Source organism: Hyla sarda, chromosome 5, assembly GCF_029499605.1.
Source record: "Hyla sarda isolate aHylSar1 chromosome 5, aHylSar1.hap1, whole genome shotgun sequence".
Taxonomy (NCBI): domain Eukaryota; kingdom Metazoa; phylum Chordata; class Amphibia; order Anura; family Hylidae; genus Hyla; species Hyla sarda.
Window position 1 is genome coordinate 24,301,461 of NC_079193.1, and position 15,895 is coordinate 24,317,355.

Below are 15,895 nucleotides of genomic sequence, written 5' to 3' on the forward strand. Positions count from 1 at the left end.
CTTACTCCATAACAGTGCCAGTCACGCAGCCTTACTCCAAAACAGTGCCAGTCACACAGCCTTACTCCATAACAGTGCCAGTCACACAGCCTTACTCCATAACAATGTCAGTCACACAGCCTTACTCCATAACATAGTTACATAGTTAGTATGGTTGAAAAAAGACATACGTCCATCAAGTCCAACCAGGGGATTGAAGGGAAGGATGTAAGGGGATAAGGGAAAGGGATGTAGTTTTATAATTCTGCATAAGCATTAATGTTATTTTGTTCCAGGAATGTATCTAATCCTGTTTATTTATATATATTTAAAAAAAAACACTGACAAGTTTGTGGTGTAAGCACAGTGCCAGTCACACAGCCTTACTCCATAACAGTGCCAGTCACACAGCCTTACTCCATAACAATGTCAGTCACACAGCCTTACTCCATAACAGTGCCAGTCACACAGCCTTACTCCATAACAATGTCAGTCACACAGCCTTACTCCATAACAGTGCCAGTCACACAGCCTTACTCCATAACAGTGTCAGTCACACAGCCTTACTCCATAACAGTGTCAGTCACACAGCCTTACTCCATAACAGTGCCAGTCACACAGCCTTACTCCATAACAGTGCCAGTCACACAGCCTTACTCCATAACAGTGCCAGTCACACAGCCTTACTCCATAACAGTGCCAGTCACACAGCCTTACTCCATAACAATGTCAGTCACACAGCCTTACTCCATAACAGTGCCAGTCACACAGCCTTACTCCATAACAGTGCCAGTCACACAGCCTTACTCCATAACAATGTCAGTCACACAGCCTTACTCCATAACAGTGCCAGTCACACAGCCTTACTCCATAACAATGTCAGTCACACAGCCTTACTCCATAACAGTGCCAGTCACACAGCCTTACTCCATAACAGTGTCAGTCACACAGCCTTACTCCATAACAGTGTCAGTCACACAGCCTTACTCCATAACAGTGTCAGTCACACAGCCTTACTCCATAACAGTGTCAGTCACACAGCCTTACTCCATAACAGTGTCAGTCACACAGCCTTACTCCATAACAGTGCCAGTCACACAGCCTTACTCCATAACAGTGCCAGTCACACAGCCTTACTCCATAACAGTGCCAGTCACACAGCCTTACTCCATAACAGTGCCAGTCACACAGCCTTACTCCATAACAATGTCAGTCACACAGCCTTACTCCATAACAGTGCCAGTCACACAGCCTTACTCCATAACAATGTCAGTCACACAGCCTTACTCCATAACAGTGCCAGTCACACAGCCTTATTCCATAACAGTGTCAGTCACACAGCCTTACTCCATAACAGTGTCAGTCACACAGCCTTACTCCATAACAGTGCCAGTCACACAGCCTTACTCCATAACAGTGCCAGTCACACAGCCTTACTCCATAACAGTGCCAGTCACACAGCCTTACTCCATAACAGTGCCAGTCACGCAGCCTTACTCCATAACAGTGCCAGTCACACAGCCTTACGCCATAACAGTGCCAGTCACACAGCCTTACTCCATAACAATGTCAGTCACACAGCCTTACTCCATAACAGTGCCAGTTACACAGCCTTACTCCATAACAATGTCAGTCACACAGCCTTACTCCATAACAGTGCCAGTCACACAGCCTTACTCCATAACAGTGCCAGTCACACAGCCTTACTCCATAACAGTGCCAGTCACACAGCCTTACTCCATAACAGTGTCAGTCACGCAGCCTTACTCCATAACAGTGCCAGTCACACAGCCTTACTCCATAACAATGTCAGTCACACAGCCTTACTCCATAACAGTGTCAGTCACACAGCCTTACTCCATAACAGTGCCAGTCACACAGCCTTACTCCATAACAGAGCCAGTCACGCAGCCTTACTCCATAACAGTGCCAGTCACACAGCCTTACTCCATAACAGTGTTAGTCAAACATCCTTACTCCATAACAGTGTCAGTCACACAGCCTTACTCCATAACAGTGCCAGTCAGACAGCCTTACTCCATAACAGTGCCAGTAACACAGCCTTACTCCATAACAGTGCCAGTCAGACAGCCTTACTCCATAACAGTGTCAGTCACACAGCCTTACTCCATAACAGTGCCAGTCACACAGCCTTACTCCATAACAGTGCCAGTCAGACAGCCTTACTCCATAACAGTGCCAGTCACACAGCCTTACTCCATAACAGTGCCAGTCACACAGCCTTACTCCATAACAGTGCCAGTCACACAGCCTTACTCCATAACAGTGTCAGTCACACAGCCTTACTCCATAACAGTGTCAGTCACACAGCCTTACTCCATAACAGTGCCAGTCACACAGCCTTACTCCATAACAGTGCCAGTCAGACAGCCTTACTCCATAACAGTGCCAGTCACACAGCCTTACTCCATAACAGTGCCAGTCACACAGCCTTACTCCATAACAGTGCCAGTCACACAGCCTTACTCCATAACAGTACAGTGCCAGTCACGCAGCCTTACTCCATAACAGTGCCAGTCACGCAGCCTTACTCCATAACAGTGCCAGCCACGCAGCCTTACTCCATAACAGTGCCAGTCACGCAGCCTTACTCCATAACAGTGCCAGTCACACAGCCTTACTCCATAACAGTGCCAGTCACACAGCCTTACTCCATAACAGTGCCAGTCACACAGCCTTACTCCATAACAGTGCCAGTCACACAGCCTTACTCCATAACAATGTCAGTCACACAGCCTTACTCCATAACATAGTTACATAGTTAGTATGGTTGAAAAAAGACATACGTCCATCAAGTCCAACCAGGGGATTGAAGGGAAGGATGTAAGGGGATAAGGGAAAGGGATGTAGTTTTATAATTCTGCATAAGCATTAATGTTATTTTGTTCCAGGAATGTATCTAACCCTGTTTATTTATATATATTAAAAAAAAAAACACTGACAAGTTTGTGGTGTAAGCACAGTGCCAGTCACACAGCCTTACTCCATAACAGTGCCAGTCACACAGCCTTACTCCATAACAGTGCCAGTCACACAGCCTTACTCCATAACAGTGTCAGTCACACAGCCTTACTCCATAACAATGTCAGTCACACAGCCTTACTCCATAACAGTGCCAGTCACACAGCCTTACTCCATAACAGTGTCAGTCACACAGCCTTACTCCATAACAGTGTCAGTCACACAGCCTTACTCCATAACAGTGTCAGTCACACAGCCTTACTCCATAACAGTGCCAGTCACACAGCCTTACTCCATAACAGTGCCAGTCACACAGCCTTACTCCATAACAATGTCAGTCACACAGCCTTACTCCATAACAGTGCCAGTCACACAGCCTTACTCCATAACAATGCCAGTCACACAGCCTTACTCCATAACAGTGCCAGTCACACAGCCTTACTCCATAACAATGTCAGTCACACAGCCTTACTCCATAACAGTGCCAGTCACACAGCCTTACTCCATAACAGTGTCAGTCACACAGCCTTACTCCATAACAGTGTCAGTCACACAGCCTTACTCCATAACAGTGTCAGTCACACAGCCTTACTCCATAACAGTGCCAGTCACACAGCCTTACTCCATAACAGTGCCAGTCACACAGCCTTACTCCATAACAGTGCCAGTCACACAGTCTTACTCCATAACAGTGCCAGTCACACAGCCTTACTCCATAACAGTGCCAGTCACACAGCCTTACTCCATAACAGTGCCAGTCACACAGCCTTACTCCATAACAGTCCTAGTCACACAGCCTTACTCCATAACAGTGCCAGTCACACAGCCTTACTCCATAACAGTGCCAGTCACACAGCCTTACTCCATAACAATGTCAGTCACACAGCCTTACTCCATAACAGTGCCAGTCACACAGCCTTACTCCATAACAATGTCAGTCACACAGCCTTACTCCATAACAGTGCCAGTCACACAGCCTTACTCCATAACAGTGTCAGTCACACAGCCTTACTCCATAACAGTGTCAGTCACACAGCCTTACTCCATAACAGTGCCAGTCACACAGCCTTACTCCATAACAGTGCCAGTCACACAGCCTTACTCCATAACAGTGCCAGTCACGCAGCCTTACTCCATAACAGTGCCAGTCACACAGCCTTACGCCATAACAGTGCCAGTCACACAGCCTTACTCCATAACAATGCCAGTCACACAGCCTTACTCCATAACAGTGCCAGTCACACAGCCTTACTCCATAACAATGTCAGTCACACAGCCTTACTCCATAACAGTGCCAGTCACACAGCCTTACTCCATAACAGTGCCAGTCACACAGCCTTACTCCATAACAGTGTCAGTCACGCAGCCTTACTCCATAACAGTGCCAGTCACACAGCCTTACTCCATAACAATGCCAGTCACACAGCCTTACTCCATAACAGTGTCAGTCACACAGCCTTACTCCATAACAGTGCCAGTCACACAGCCTTACTCCATAACAGAGCCAGTCACGCAGCCTTACTCCATAACAGTGCCAGTCACACAGCCTTACTCCATAACAGTGTCAGTCACACATCCTTACTCCATAACAGTGTCAGTCACACAGCCTTACTCCATAACAGTGCCAGTCAGACAGCCTTACTCCATAACAGTGCCAGTAACACAGCCTTACTCCATAACAGGGCCAGTCACACAGCCTTACTCCATAACAGTGTCAGTCACACATCCTTACTCCATAACAGTGTCAGTCACACAGCCTTACTCCATAACAGTGCCAGTCAGACAGCCTTACTCCATAACAGTGCCAGTAACACAGCCTTACTCCATAACAGTGCCAGTCAGACAGCCTTACTCCATAACAGTGTCAGTCACACAGCCTTACTCCATAACAGTGCCAGTCAGACAGCCTTACTCCATAACAGTGCCAGTCACACAGCCTTACTCCATAACAGTACAGTGCCAGTCACGCAGCCTTACTCCATAACAGTGTCAGTCACACAGCCTTACTCCATAACAGTGCCAGTCACACAGCCTTACTCCATAACAGTGTCAGTCACACAGCCTTACTCCATAACAGTGCCAGTCACACAGCCTTACTCCATAACAGTGCCAGTCACACAGCCTTACTCCATAACAGTGTCAGTCACACAGCCTTACTCCATAACAGTGTCAGTCACACAGCCTTACTCCATAACAGTGTCAGTCACACAGCCTTACTCCATAACAGTGTCAGTCACACAGCCTTACTCCATAACAGTGTCAGTCACACAGCCTTACTCCATAACAGTGTCAGTCACACAGCCTTACTCCATAACAGTGCCAGTCACACAGCCTTACTCCATAACAGTGTCAGTCAGACAGCCTTACTCCATAACAGTGCCAGTCACACAGCCTTACTCCATAACAGTGCCAGTCACACAGCCTTACTCCATAACAGTGCCAGTCACACAGCCTTACTCCATAACAATGTCAGTCACACAGCCTTACTCCATAACAGTGTCAGTCACACAGCCTTACTCCATAACAGTGTCAGTCACACAGCCTTACTCCATAACAGTGCCAGTCACACAGCCTTACTCCATAACAGTGCCAGTCACACAGCCTTACTCCATAACAGTGCCAGTCACACAGCCTTACTCCATAACAGTGCCAGTCACACAGCCTTACTCCATAACAGTGTCAGTCACACAGCCTTACTCCATAACAGTGCCAGTCACACAGCCTTACTCCATAACAGTGCCAGTCACACAGCCTTACTCCATAACAGTGCCAGTCACACAGCCTTACTCCATAACAGTGCCAGTCACACAGCCTTACTCCATAACAGTGCCAGTCACACAGCCTTACTCCATAACAGTGTCAGTCACACAGCCTTACTCCATAACAATGTCAGTCACAGGGTGATCACCATATCGCAGCGCATTAGTATGTAACTACAGTACAGCATGCGGTGCATCCTCATGGCTGGATACAATTTAATGAATGACAGTGCACGTGTAATGGGAGTGTAGAACGACATCTGCTGTCTCTGTGTTTCCTTCATGCTTTACACTGCAGCTCCTCTTCTTCTGATGAGCTGTCGCCTAGCAGCAGAAGCTCGGGAAGGTGATACCACTCCACGGTATAAGGCAGCTCCATGTCTGCAGCCATCACAGGCCTCTCCGGAGTGAAGCCTCCAGCTCTACAAAGCGGAGTGCGCACTCACCTGACGGTTTATGAGGCTCTTGATCTTCTGCATGTCTCAAGCCGGGCGCTGCCCCCTGTCCCCGACCGCACAATCCACCACCGCGCCCCCAATATTCTGATTCAGATTGGTCCCTCTCAGCAGCCGTCTAGGCTCGGTCATGTGACAGCCGCCCGGCAGGTTTTTTTTTTTTTTTGACAGCTGAAGCGTTGCGTTGTGGGAATTGTAGTTCTCGCGATTCGATGAAAGTGTCTACAGAGAGCGACCACAGAACTACATTTCCTAGAAACACTCGCGGTCTGCCTGCTGTGATGACGTAAGACGGGCAATGATAGGGGTCAGACGTGCTGTCACCTGGTTACAGTGCACTGGACCCGACCGAAAACTTCAAGCCTTTTTTTTTTAACCGTTTGATTTGTGGCATAGGTTTTTTTCCTCCCTCCTTACTTTCTAATACCCATAACTTTTTTATTTTGCTACTGACAACGTTGTATTAGGGCTTATTTTTTGCAGTGTCTACTGACACTCTTTATTTTACCCTATAATGCAGTATTTTCCAACCAGGGTGCCTCCAGCTGTTGCAAAACTAATGTTTTGCTCACGGACATACCAAATATGTAAACATTATTTATTTTTCTTACAATTCATTATTTAGAAGATGGGATAAGGGAGGGGGACAACATTTTTACAGGGTGTATATTTTGTAAGATATATATATATATATATATATATATATATATATACACTTTTTTGCTTTAAAAAAAGTTATTAGCAGCACCCCCCCCCCCCCCAAATGTAGCAACTATAAGTCATTAGTCAATTGCTTGTTTGTGCTTCCCAACCAGGGTTGCTCCAGCTGTGGCATGCTGGGAGTTTTGCAACAGCTGGAGGCACACTGATTGGGAAACAGCAGCCTATGTAGATCAGTGTAATTCTATTGCGTTACATTGATCTATTAACTCAGAACGTGCCCTGAGCCACGGAAGACGCCAAAGCCTAGTTAAGGCCTGAGACTGGCATTTAAAGGGGTACTCCACTGGCCAGCATTCAGAAATAATTGTTCCGAACGCTGTTTTCGCGCTGCGGGGGTCGGTCACGCCCATGGTGATGTTATGGCCACTCCCCTCAATGCAAGTCTATGGGAGGGGGCGTGACTGCTGTCACGCCCCCTCCCATTGACTTGCATTGAGGGGGCGTGGTCATGATGTCACAAGGGGCCTGGTCGACCCCCACAGCGCGAAAACAGCATTTGGAACATTCACTTCCGAACGCTGGCCAGTGGAGTACCCCTTTAAACAGTAAGACTGGGATTACATATATCCAGCATACGAGATACGTGGTATCAGTCCAAATCTCGACACAACTGATGCCACAACTAAGGAGAACATGCATCAGTTGTCAACAGTTGTGTAGCATCCGGCGACCATTGTTTCTGAACGCCGGACAAGGAAACGCAGTAAGATACGTTCCCCTGTCCAGGTCCGACATGTCCAACCATCAGGCGTCTGAATGGGATCAGTTCTAGCATCAGTTTTCCTCCAGTGCATTTTCTACAGCGCCGGAGGGAGAAGATGCCGGACATATGTAAAGTAGGGCTTAAAGGAGATTAACCTATCGCTTATCCACAAAATAGAGAATACGTAGCTGATCGCGGGGGGGGGGGGGGGGGGGCGACCGCTGGGGCCCCCTGCGATCACTGGGACGGCACCCGGTGCTCCTTAATTTTTATTGGAGCGCCGAAAAGACCCGAGTACAGCTCTCGGGCATCATCGGCGGTCCCATAGACAAGAATGGAGCACGTGCCCTCTACCGGTAGACAACACACGCTCCTTACTTAGAGAACTGGGGTCCCGTCATGGAGATAGGGAATAAGTAGCTGATCGCGGGGGGTCCGACCTCTGGAGCCTCCTGCGATCAGCTACTTATCCCCTATCCTGTGGGCGTTCCCTGCATAAGTCAAACAGATAGTTTGGTCTCCTCCTGGCCTGGTAGGAGACCAAACTCAGGAAGTGTGTGTGGGGCATGGCGAGGCACAGCTCTCACAGACTTCAGTGACCTGCTGGGGAACGACCACTTTCTCCTGCCAGGAGCTCACATAATGTGAGCAAGGGGAAAGATATGAAACACAGCTTTTTAAAGCTCATAAAATGTTTTAAAGGGGTACTCCACTGCAAAACATTTTTTTTTTAAATCAACTGGTGCCAGAAAGTTTTATAAATTACGTCTAATGAAAAATCTTAATCCTGCCTTTGATCGCAATTATTTATCCTGTTGCTCTCTGGATGTGACATATTGTCTTTGTATTGTAAACCTTTGAAAACTTATTTAAAAAAAAAAAAATCTTAATCCTTCCAGTACTAATCAGCTGCTGTATGATCCACAGGAAGTTCTTTTCTTTTTGAATTTATTTTCTGTCTGACCACATTGCTCTCTGCTGACACCTCTGTCCCTGTCAGGAACTGTCCAGAGTAGGAGCAAATCCCCATAGCAAACATCTCCTGCTCTGGACAGTTCCTAAAATGGACAGTGGTGTCAGCAGAGAGAACTGTGGTCAGACAGAAAGGAAATTCAAAAAGAAAAGAAATTCCTGTGGATCATAACAGCAGCTGATAAATACTGGAAGAATTAAGATTTTTTTAATCAAGTAATTTACAAATCTGTTTAACTTTCTGTCACCAGTTAATAAAAAAAAAAAAAAAAATGTTTTCCAGTGGAGTACCCCTTTAAGGGCAAGAGGGGTGCAAGGAGTAGTTAGGGAATAAAATCTGAGTTAGTTTAGAAAATATGATTTAATGACAGGTACTCTTTAAATGATCGGTGACGTCCGGTTATGTGGCATAATATGACTGCTACCTCTGCACCCCCTCAAGTTATGCCCCTGTTCACAACCAGTCCTGTTACAGTCCCTATTGACAGGCACCAGAGACACATGATTCGGGGCCTCAATGCAAAATCTGTGGCATCAGAACAGATGAAAACACAAATGTTTACTTCATAGGAAGAAAATGGCCACAGGACACACTTATAAGATAAATAAATACTTAAAGCTTAGAGAAGTCATTAATTCTCCCTGGAAACCAACATGGCCGCCCACACGTTGGTGATGACATCACTGCTGAGTGCGTCAGCCATCATCCATTATTCACTACGCTGTCCTCAGGCTCTGAGCTTGTTTATTGAGACAGTGAATAGAAGACAAGGACAGGACGTAATGGCTCCATTATCGATGTGTTTTAGGGAATGTCAGGCGTGGAAGACATTTATATTGTCAGGAGCACGGACGTAAACCATCTTCACCTCATATAGAACTATAAAAAAACATCTTTATGTTCATGATATTTGGTGATGTTATGGCCACTCCCCTCAATGCAAGTCTATGGCAGGGGGCGTGACTGATGTCACGCCCCCTCCCATTGACTTGCATTGAGGGGGCGTGGTCATGATGTCACAAGGGGCGTGGTCGACCCCCACAGCGCGAAAACAGCGTTTGGAACATTCACTTCCGAACGCTGGCCAGTGGAGTACCCCTTTAAACAGTAAGACTGGGATTACATATATCCAGCATACGAGATACGTGGTATTTCTAAGACCGGTTGACGGATCATTTTGTCATTGGACGCAGCCATTCTGTGATGGACAATAAGACCGCTGTGGGTATCCTAACCTGATAGCTTCTTTCATTTTTGAGAGGTCTCTTTAAAAATGAAAGAAGCGATCTGATTGGTTGCTATGGGCAACTGCACCACTCTTCATCTGCACAGGTTTTGATAAATCTCCCCCCATTGTGTTCTGTCTACTGGTAAGGGGCTTACCTGGTGTCCATATAGGAAGGGGTCAATAGGTTATCTTGCGCACAATAGAGAGGAATAGGTAAAATGGCTAAAGCCCACAAAAATAGTCATACGCATTAAATATTTGTTGGCTGATCGAACAGATTTTGTATAAGGGCCGGCTTCTGGCAATTAAAACTTTGTCCGACATGTTTGATTTAACCGATACAATCCTTTGGTTGGCTGGAGATAAGAATCACAAAGGGGGAGGTTTATCAAAGGATTTAGACTGGTGTTTCCCATATAAATTTGTCGCACAGAAAGTCGCAGTCTAAATATGTGCGACTTTTTGCGACTTTTGCTTTAGAGGATTTTTAGAACATGATGCATTCTAGTCTATTTTAGACGGAAAAATGCATTGATGCTGAATTTATCAAAAGCGACTTTTCCGCGACAAGTTGCATCGGCTGAAAGTACGCCGAAATGTCAGACCATGTTGGAGCAGGTTTAAATACAGTCTAAAGCATAGATCCTGAAGTCAGTGCACAGAATTTATCAAGAGCCGTGCGCCTTTTGATAAATTAGGCGCACAATAGACCGGACTAACCCTCTGTAGTTTGGTCTATATTGATGCGGGACATAGACAGCTTTGATAAATATCCCCCAAAGGGTTTGACAATTTATCTGTCCCAGTGGCCATCCTTGTGGTCCTTGCCGTCCATTCAGTGGGTCGTGTACAAACACTGGCAAGCATAAGCAAATGGACCTTGACTTGATCCCAACAAGCCCCAAGGCTTCTTATGGACTCTTCCCCAAATACTCAGTGCATAAACAATAGGTCAGTTTGGGTTCTGAAGTCTGCAAAGGTCTCATCTACTTGTTTTTTCTGCCCGTTCTGACCTCACCATGTACCATGCTGACTGCAACTCCTTCCTGCTACCTTGGTACCATGACTTGGTGACTTCTGTGTATCAATGGGTCCATATCTCCTAATGGCCTTGTTACATTGGGTACATTGGGGGAGATTTATCAAAGCTGTCTATGTCCCGCATCAATATAGACCAAACTACAGAGGGTTAGGCCGGTCTATTGTGCGCCTAATTTATCAAAAGGCGCACGGCTCTTGATAAATTCTGCGCACAGACTTCGTGATCTATGCTTTAGACTGTAGGGCAGATTTATCAAAACCTGTCCTGAGGAAAAGTTGACCAGTTGCCCATAGCAACCAATCAGCCCGCTTCTTTCATTTTAGAAAATGCCTCTGCGACTTTCTGTGCGACAAATTTAGACAGGAAAAACCAGTCTAAATCCTTTGATAAATCTCCCCCATTGTTTCCATGTCTGGGCGGTTTACAGACCGACATGTTGCTGACACAATTGTGGTCGTGCACATTTATGAGTCCCACACAGACATTTATCAAAACCTGTCCAGAGGAAAAGTTGTTGATTTTCCCATAGCATCCAATCAGATCGCTTCTTTCATTTTTTAATCTGATTGGTTGCTATGAGCAACTCAGCAACTTTTCCTCTGCACGTGTTTTGATAAATCTCCTCCAATGTATTTATTTGGCAAAGAAACAAAACTTAGTCACAAGTAGACTACATTTAGGCCCATTAAAGTCAATGGGCCAGTTCGTAACACATTAGCCTGTATATCAGCATCCCTTTTTGACATTTTGCCGACCTACAGCCCAATGGAAGCCCCTGAAACTGTGCAGGGACGGCGTTAAGGCGGGGTAAATCAGGCAATTGCCCAGGGCCCCCATCCCCCAGGGGACCCCCTGCGGGCTGCTACAGTGTTTGTGGCTCAGGGAATGTGTGGGAGTGCAGCACCATATAACCCCTTAAGGACTCAGGGTTTTTCCGTTTTTGCACTTTCGTTTTTTCCTCCTTACCTTTTAAAAATCATAACCCTTTCAATTTTCCACCTAAAAATCCATATTATGGCTTATTTTTTGCGTCGCCAATTCTACTTTGCAGTGACATTAGTCATTTTACCCAAAAATGCACGGCGAAACGGAAAAAAAAATCATTGTGCGACAAAATCGAAAAAAAAAACGCCATTTTGTAACTTTTGGGGGCTTCCGTTTCTACTCAGTGCATAATTCAGTAAACATTACACGTTATCATTATTCTGTAGGTCCATACGGTTAAAATTATACCCTACTTATATAGGTTTGATTTTGTCGCACTTCTGGAAAAAATCATAACTACATGCAGGAAAATTTATACGTTTAAAAATGTCATCTTCTGACTCCTATAACTTTTTTATTTTTCCACGTACGGGGCGGTATGAGGACTCATTTTTTGCGCCGTGATCTGAAGTTTTTATCGGTATGATATTTGTTTTGATCGGACTTTTTGATCACTTTTTATTCATTTTTTTAATGGTATAAAAAGTGATCAAAATACGCTTTTTTGGACTTTGGAATTTTTTGCGCGTACCCCATTGACCATACGGCTTAATTAATGATATATTTTTATAGTTCGGACATTTATGCACGCGGCGATACCACATATGTTTATTTATTTATTTTTTTACACTGTTTAATTTTTTTTATGGGAAAAGGGGGGTGATTCAAACTTTTATTAGGGAAGGGGTTAAATGACCTTTATTAACACTTTTTTTTAACATTTTTTTGCAGTGTTATAGGTCCCATAGGGACCTATAACACTGCACACACTGATCTCCTATGCTGATCACTGGCGTGCATTAACACGCCTGTGATCAGCATTATCGGCGCTTGACTGCTCCTGCCTGGATCTCAGGCACGGAGCAGTCATTCGTCGATCGGACACCGAGGAGGCAGGTAAGGGCCCTCCCGGTGTCCGATCAGCTGTTCGGGACGCCGCGATTTCACCACGGCGGTCCCGAACAGCCCGACTGAGCAGCCGGGATACTTTCTGTTTCACTTTAGAAGCGTCGGTCAAAGCTGACAGGGTTAATACCGCACATCGCCGCGATCTGCGATGTGTGGTATTAGCCGCGGGTCCCGGCCGTTGATGAGCGCCGGGACCGAAGCGATATGATGCAGGATCGCGGCGCGATCCCGCTTCATATCGCGGGAGCCGGCGCAGGACGTAAGTATACGTCCTGCGTCGTTAAGGGGTTAAAAGTGAGCCTCGCTGCTTCTTAAAAGCTCTCAGCAGAGGCCATTCATGTAGTGCTGGCAGGGAGAGGCCGGGCTCCTTTAATTAACAACACCCCCCTGTGAGTAACAGGTTGCAGGAGTCACATGTTTAACTGGCTGAGGGTAGCTCACTAGTTAGTAGTCAGGGCATGCTGATGTGTAGTCAGTGACCAGACGGTCTAGGATTTTATTTTGTTCCTGTGTTATGTTTGTTTTTCCCCTGCAACCTGTCTAAATAAAGCTGGCAAGGTGCCAAGCTTGCATGAATAACCGTTGTCTGTGGGTTTATTGAGTGGAAACGTGTCCCGTGGCAGTGTCCCGGACGATCCTGGAGTTATCCCCAAGGAGGAATCCTTACATTTTGGTGGAGGATGCGGGCATGCCGTTGCTAAGGGCAACCATCAGGCGAGTTGGAGAGAAGCCGTTGCTAGGAGCCCCTGCAAGATTGCAAGTCGGAGGAGCCCAGTAGAGGAGTTCAAGCATAGGATGGGGTCTGTGGAGGAGCGTTGCTATGGAAAACATCGAGATTATTATTTTTCTGGAAAAAGGACATCGGCAGGCCGTTGCTGGGGGGCCACCGACATTGGCCACAACCGGTGGTCGCCAGGATGAAGCCAAGGTCCCGTGAGGTGTTGGTGGGCGGAATCCCACTGTGGGTGGACTTGGATGGACGTAAGACTGTGCCTCAGATAATGCCGGAAATAATTCCCTTTGTGAAGTCCCGCCCGGTAAGACTGTTCAAATTACCTTTGATACATGTTATGGGACAGTAAGCCATATGATGGAGGTATGTGTGGAACTTACAGTTGAAATTGTACTGGGCAGAGACTTTCCATATTTCTGGCAGCTGTGGGATGCTGAGAGTGCACCTGAAGGTTCCGGAAGGAGTGAGGACTGGGGGTTCTCTACTGGACTGTGTGAATGGTGCTGTATATTGTGAACCCATGCAGGCTGATAATGTTTTTCTTGAAACACTTATGGTAATGTGTTCAGATGTAAAGAGTTCTATTCCCACCTCTCGCTGGACAAAAGAAAACCTGTGTGAGCTGGAAATAGAAGGTAAAAAGATGATGGTTTTGTTAGATCCAAAATATGTAATAAGTCTGGTAAAGACCAGCGGCAGAAAGCCAGACCCTGCTGTAATGTCTATACAAGCCAGTATTTGGGGTTATAAAACAGTTAATGTGTGTATTTCTACTCCCTATGGTACCATAAGTCACAAGGTTGCAGTAGAGCCCACCTTAGAGTATGAAGTAGTGCTGGGGAAGGATTGTCTGTTTTTTCAGCAGTAGTGGGAGGATAGTCAGGTGACTAGAGCAGGAACACCTGATAGGCTCACAACACTTGATTTACACGACATAGCAGGGGACAGTAACTCAGCAGAGGATGAGGACGCGGAGTGTCAGCAGACCCTAGGTATATCTCAGGTGGGAGTGTGCCAGACCACTAAGGGAGCTGAAGAACAGTTTGCGAGTCAAGTTAAAGAGGTGACTGGAATAGAAGCTACGGAGATGGCTGTGAAAAAACCAAAACTCCAGAAGAGAGTACCAGTGGAGCTGGGGGCTGCGCTTACGGTCACAGACAGAGTCCTAAGTGAAGGAGATGTGGCGTCTGGACCAGAGAGGGTTTGTAACCAGGAAGGTTGAACCACTGGACTAGATATTGTTGCAGACCCAGGAGCCCTAGTCATTTTTGCCAGGCCGTGGAGAGACTGTGACAAGACAAAAGAAAAGTCTGCCAAGGAGCCAAGAGACAGTTCAGAGGAACTGTTCGGGAATCGCCCTGACTCGCTGGTGCCAAGTGCCATTGAAGCTGTTGCTAGGGGCAACAAACTTACCGCCAAGGGATTGCCGGTCCGACAGGAGTGTTTAGCAAGAGTCTCTAGAGTTGCCAACGTGGTGGGAGAGGAAGAGTGGCAGGTGTCGGTGGCACCTGTTGTTGATGATAATAACGAGGCACAAGTGGCCGCAACCCCGAAAAAGGGGGAGACTTCATCTAGAGATGGAGAAGAGCTGGGTCGAGTGTCTGACAGAGGACCAGAGGATATCTCAAGGTCTATCAGCAAGAGTGAGGAGGCCGCTGTCAGTAAAAGGTCTCAGAAAAGATGAGCTGACCTTGGGAAAAAAAACTGGAGCAGATCCAGAATCTGGAAGAATCCCTGCAGACGGTTTCTGTGAAGTTGACGGAGAAAGAAAAAGAGGTACATCACTTGACAGAGGAGAAGGACAAATCACTTGCTGGCTTTAAGAAAGGGCCAGAAGCGAGGCTTCAGCTGGAAAAAGTCATGGAGCACCACACAAGTGAGTTAGTGGCTCTGCAGGATGAACTGTCCCGCTCCCAGGGTCTTGTGACCAGCAAGGAGAGTGAAGTGCAGAGTCTGGCCAAGCGGATGTCATTCCAGGAAGAAGTGAGTCCTCTACATTGTGCATATCAGGCTCTGTGGAGTGATCACAAGGCTAGGCTGGTAAACTAACCCTAAATATTTTTTTAAATATATAAATGCAAAAAAAACAAGGACAGAGCATGTAGGACCCCTTAATAATGATAATGGGGAGGTTGTCACAGGCGATATTGAGAAAGCAGAGCTACTGAATGGGTTCTTTAGTTCTGTATATACTATGGAAGAAGGAGCTGACATTGGCCAGGTCAGTGCTGGTAACACATCATGTAATGTACTGAACTGGCTTAATGTAGAGATGGTACAAGGTAAGTTAAGTAATATAAATGTAAGCAAATCTCCAGGACCAGATGGACTACACCCAAGAGTTCTTAGAGAGGTAAGTTCAGTAATATCTGTACCCTTGTTCATGATATTTGGAGATTCACTGGTGTCTGGTATTGTGCCAAGG

General features: G+C 46.3%; 1 protein-coding gene across 1 annotated transcript in view; it reads right to left on the reverse strand.

The window, feature by feature from the left end:
- VPS50 (VPS50 subunit of EARP/GARPII complex) overlaps positions 1 to 6,322 on the reverse strand; it is a 208,217-nt gene extending 201,895 nt beyond the window's left edge. Inside the window, exon 1 of the mRNA XM_056519010.1 lies at positions 6,167 to 6,322. Coding sequence (XP_056374985.1) covers positions 6,167 to 6,199 — 33 coding nt within the window. The 5' untranslated portion in view covers positions 6,200 to 6,322. The remainder of the gene's footprint in view (positions 1 to 6,166) is intronic.
- Positions 6,323 to 15,895: the final 9,573 nt, after the last annotated feature.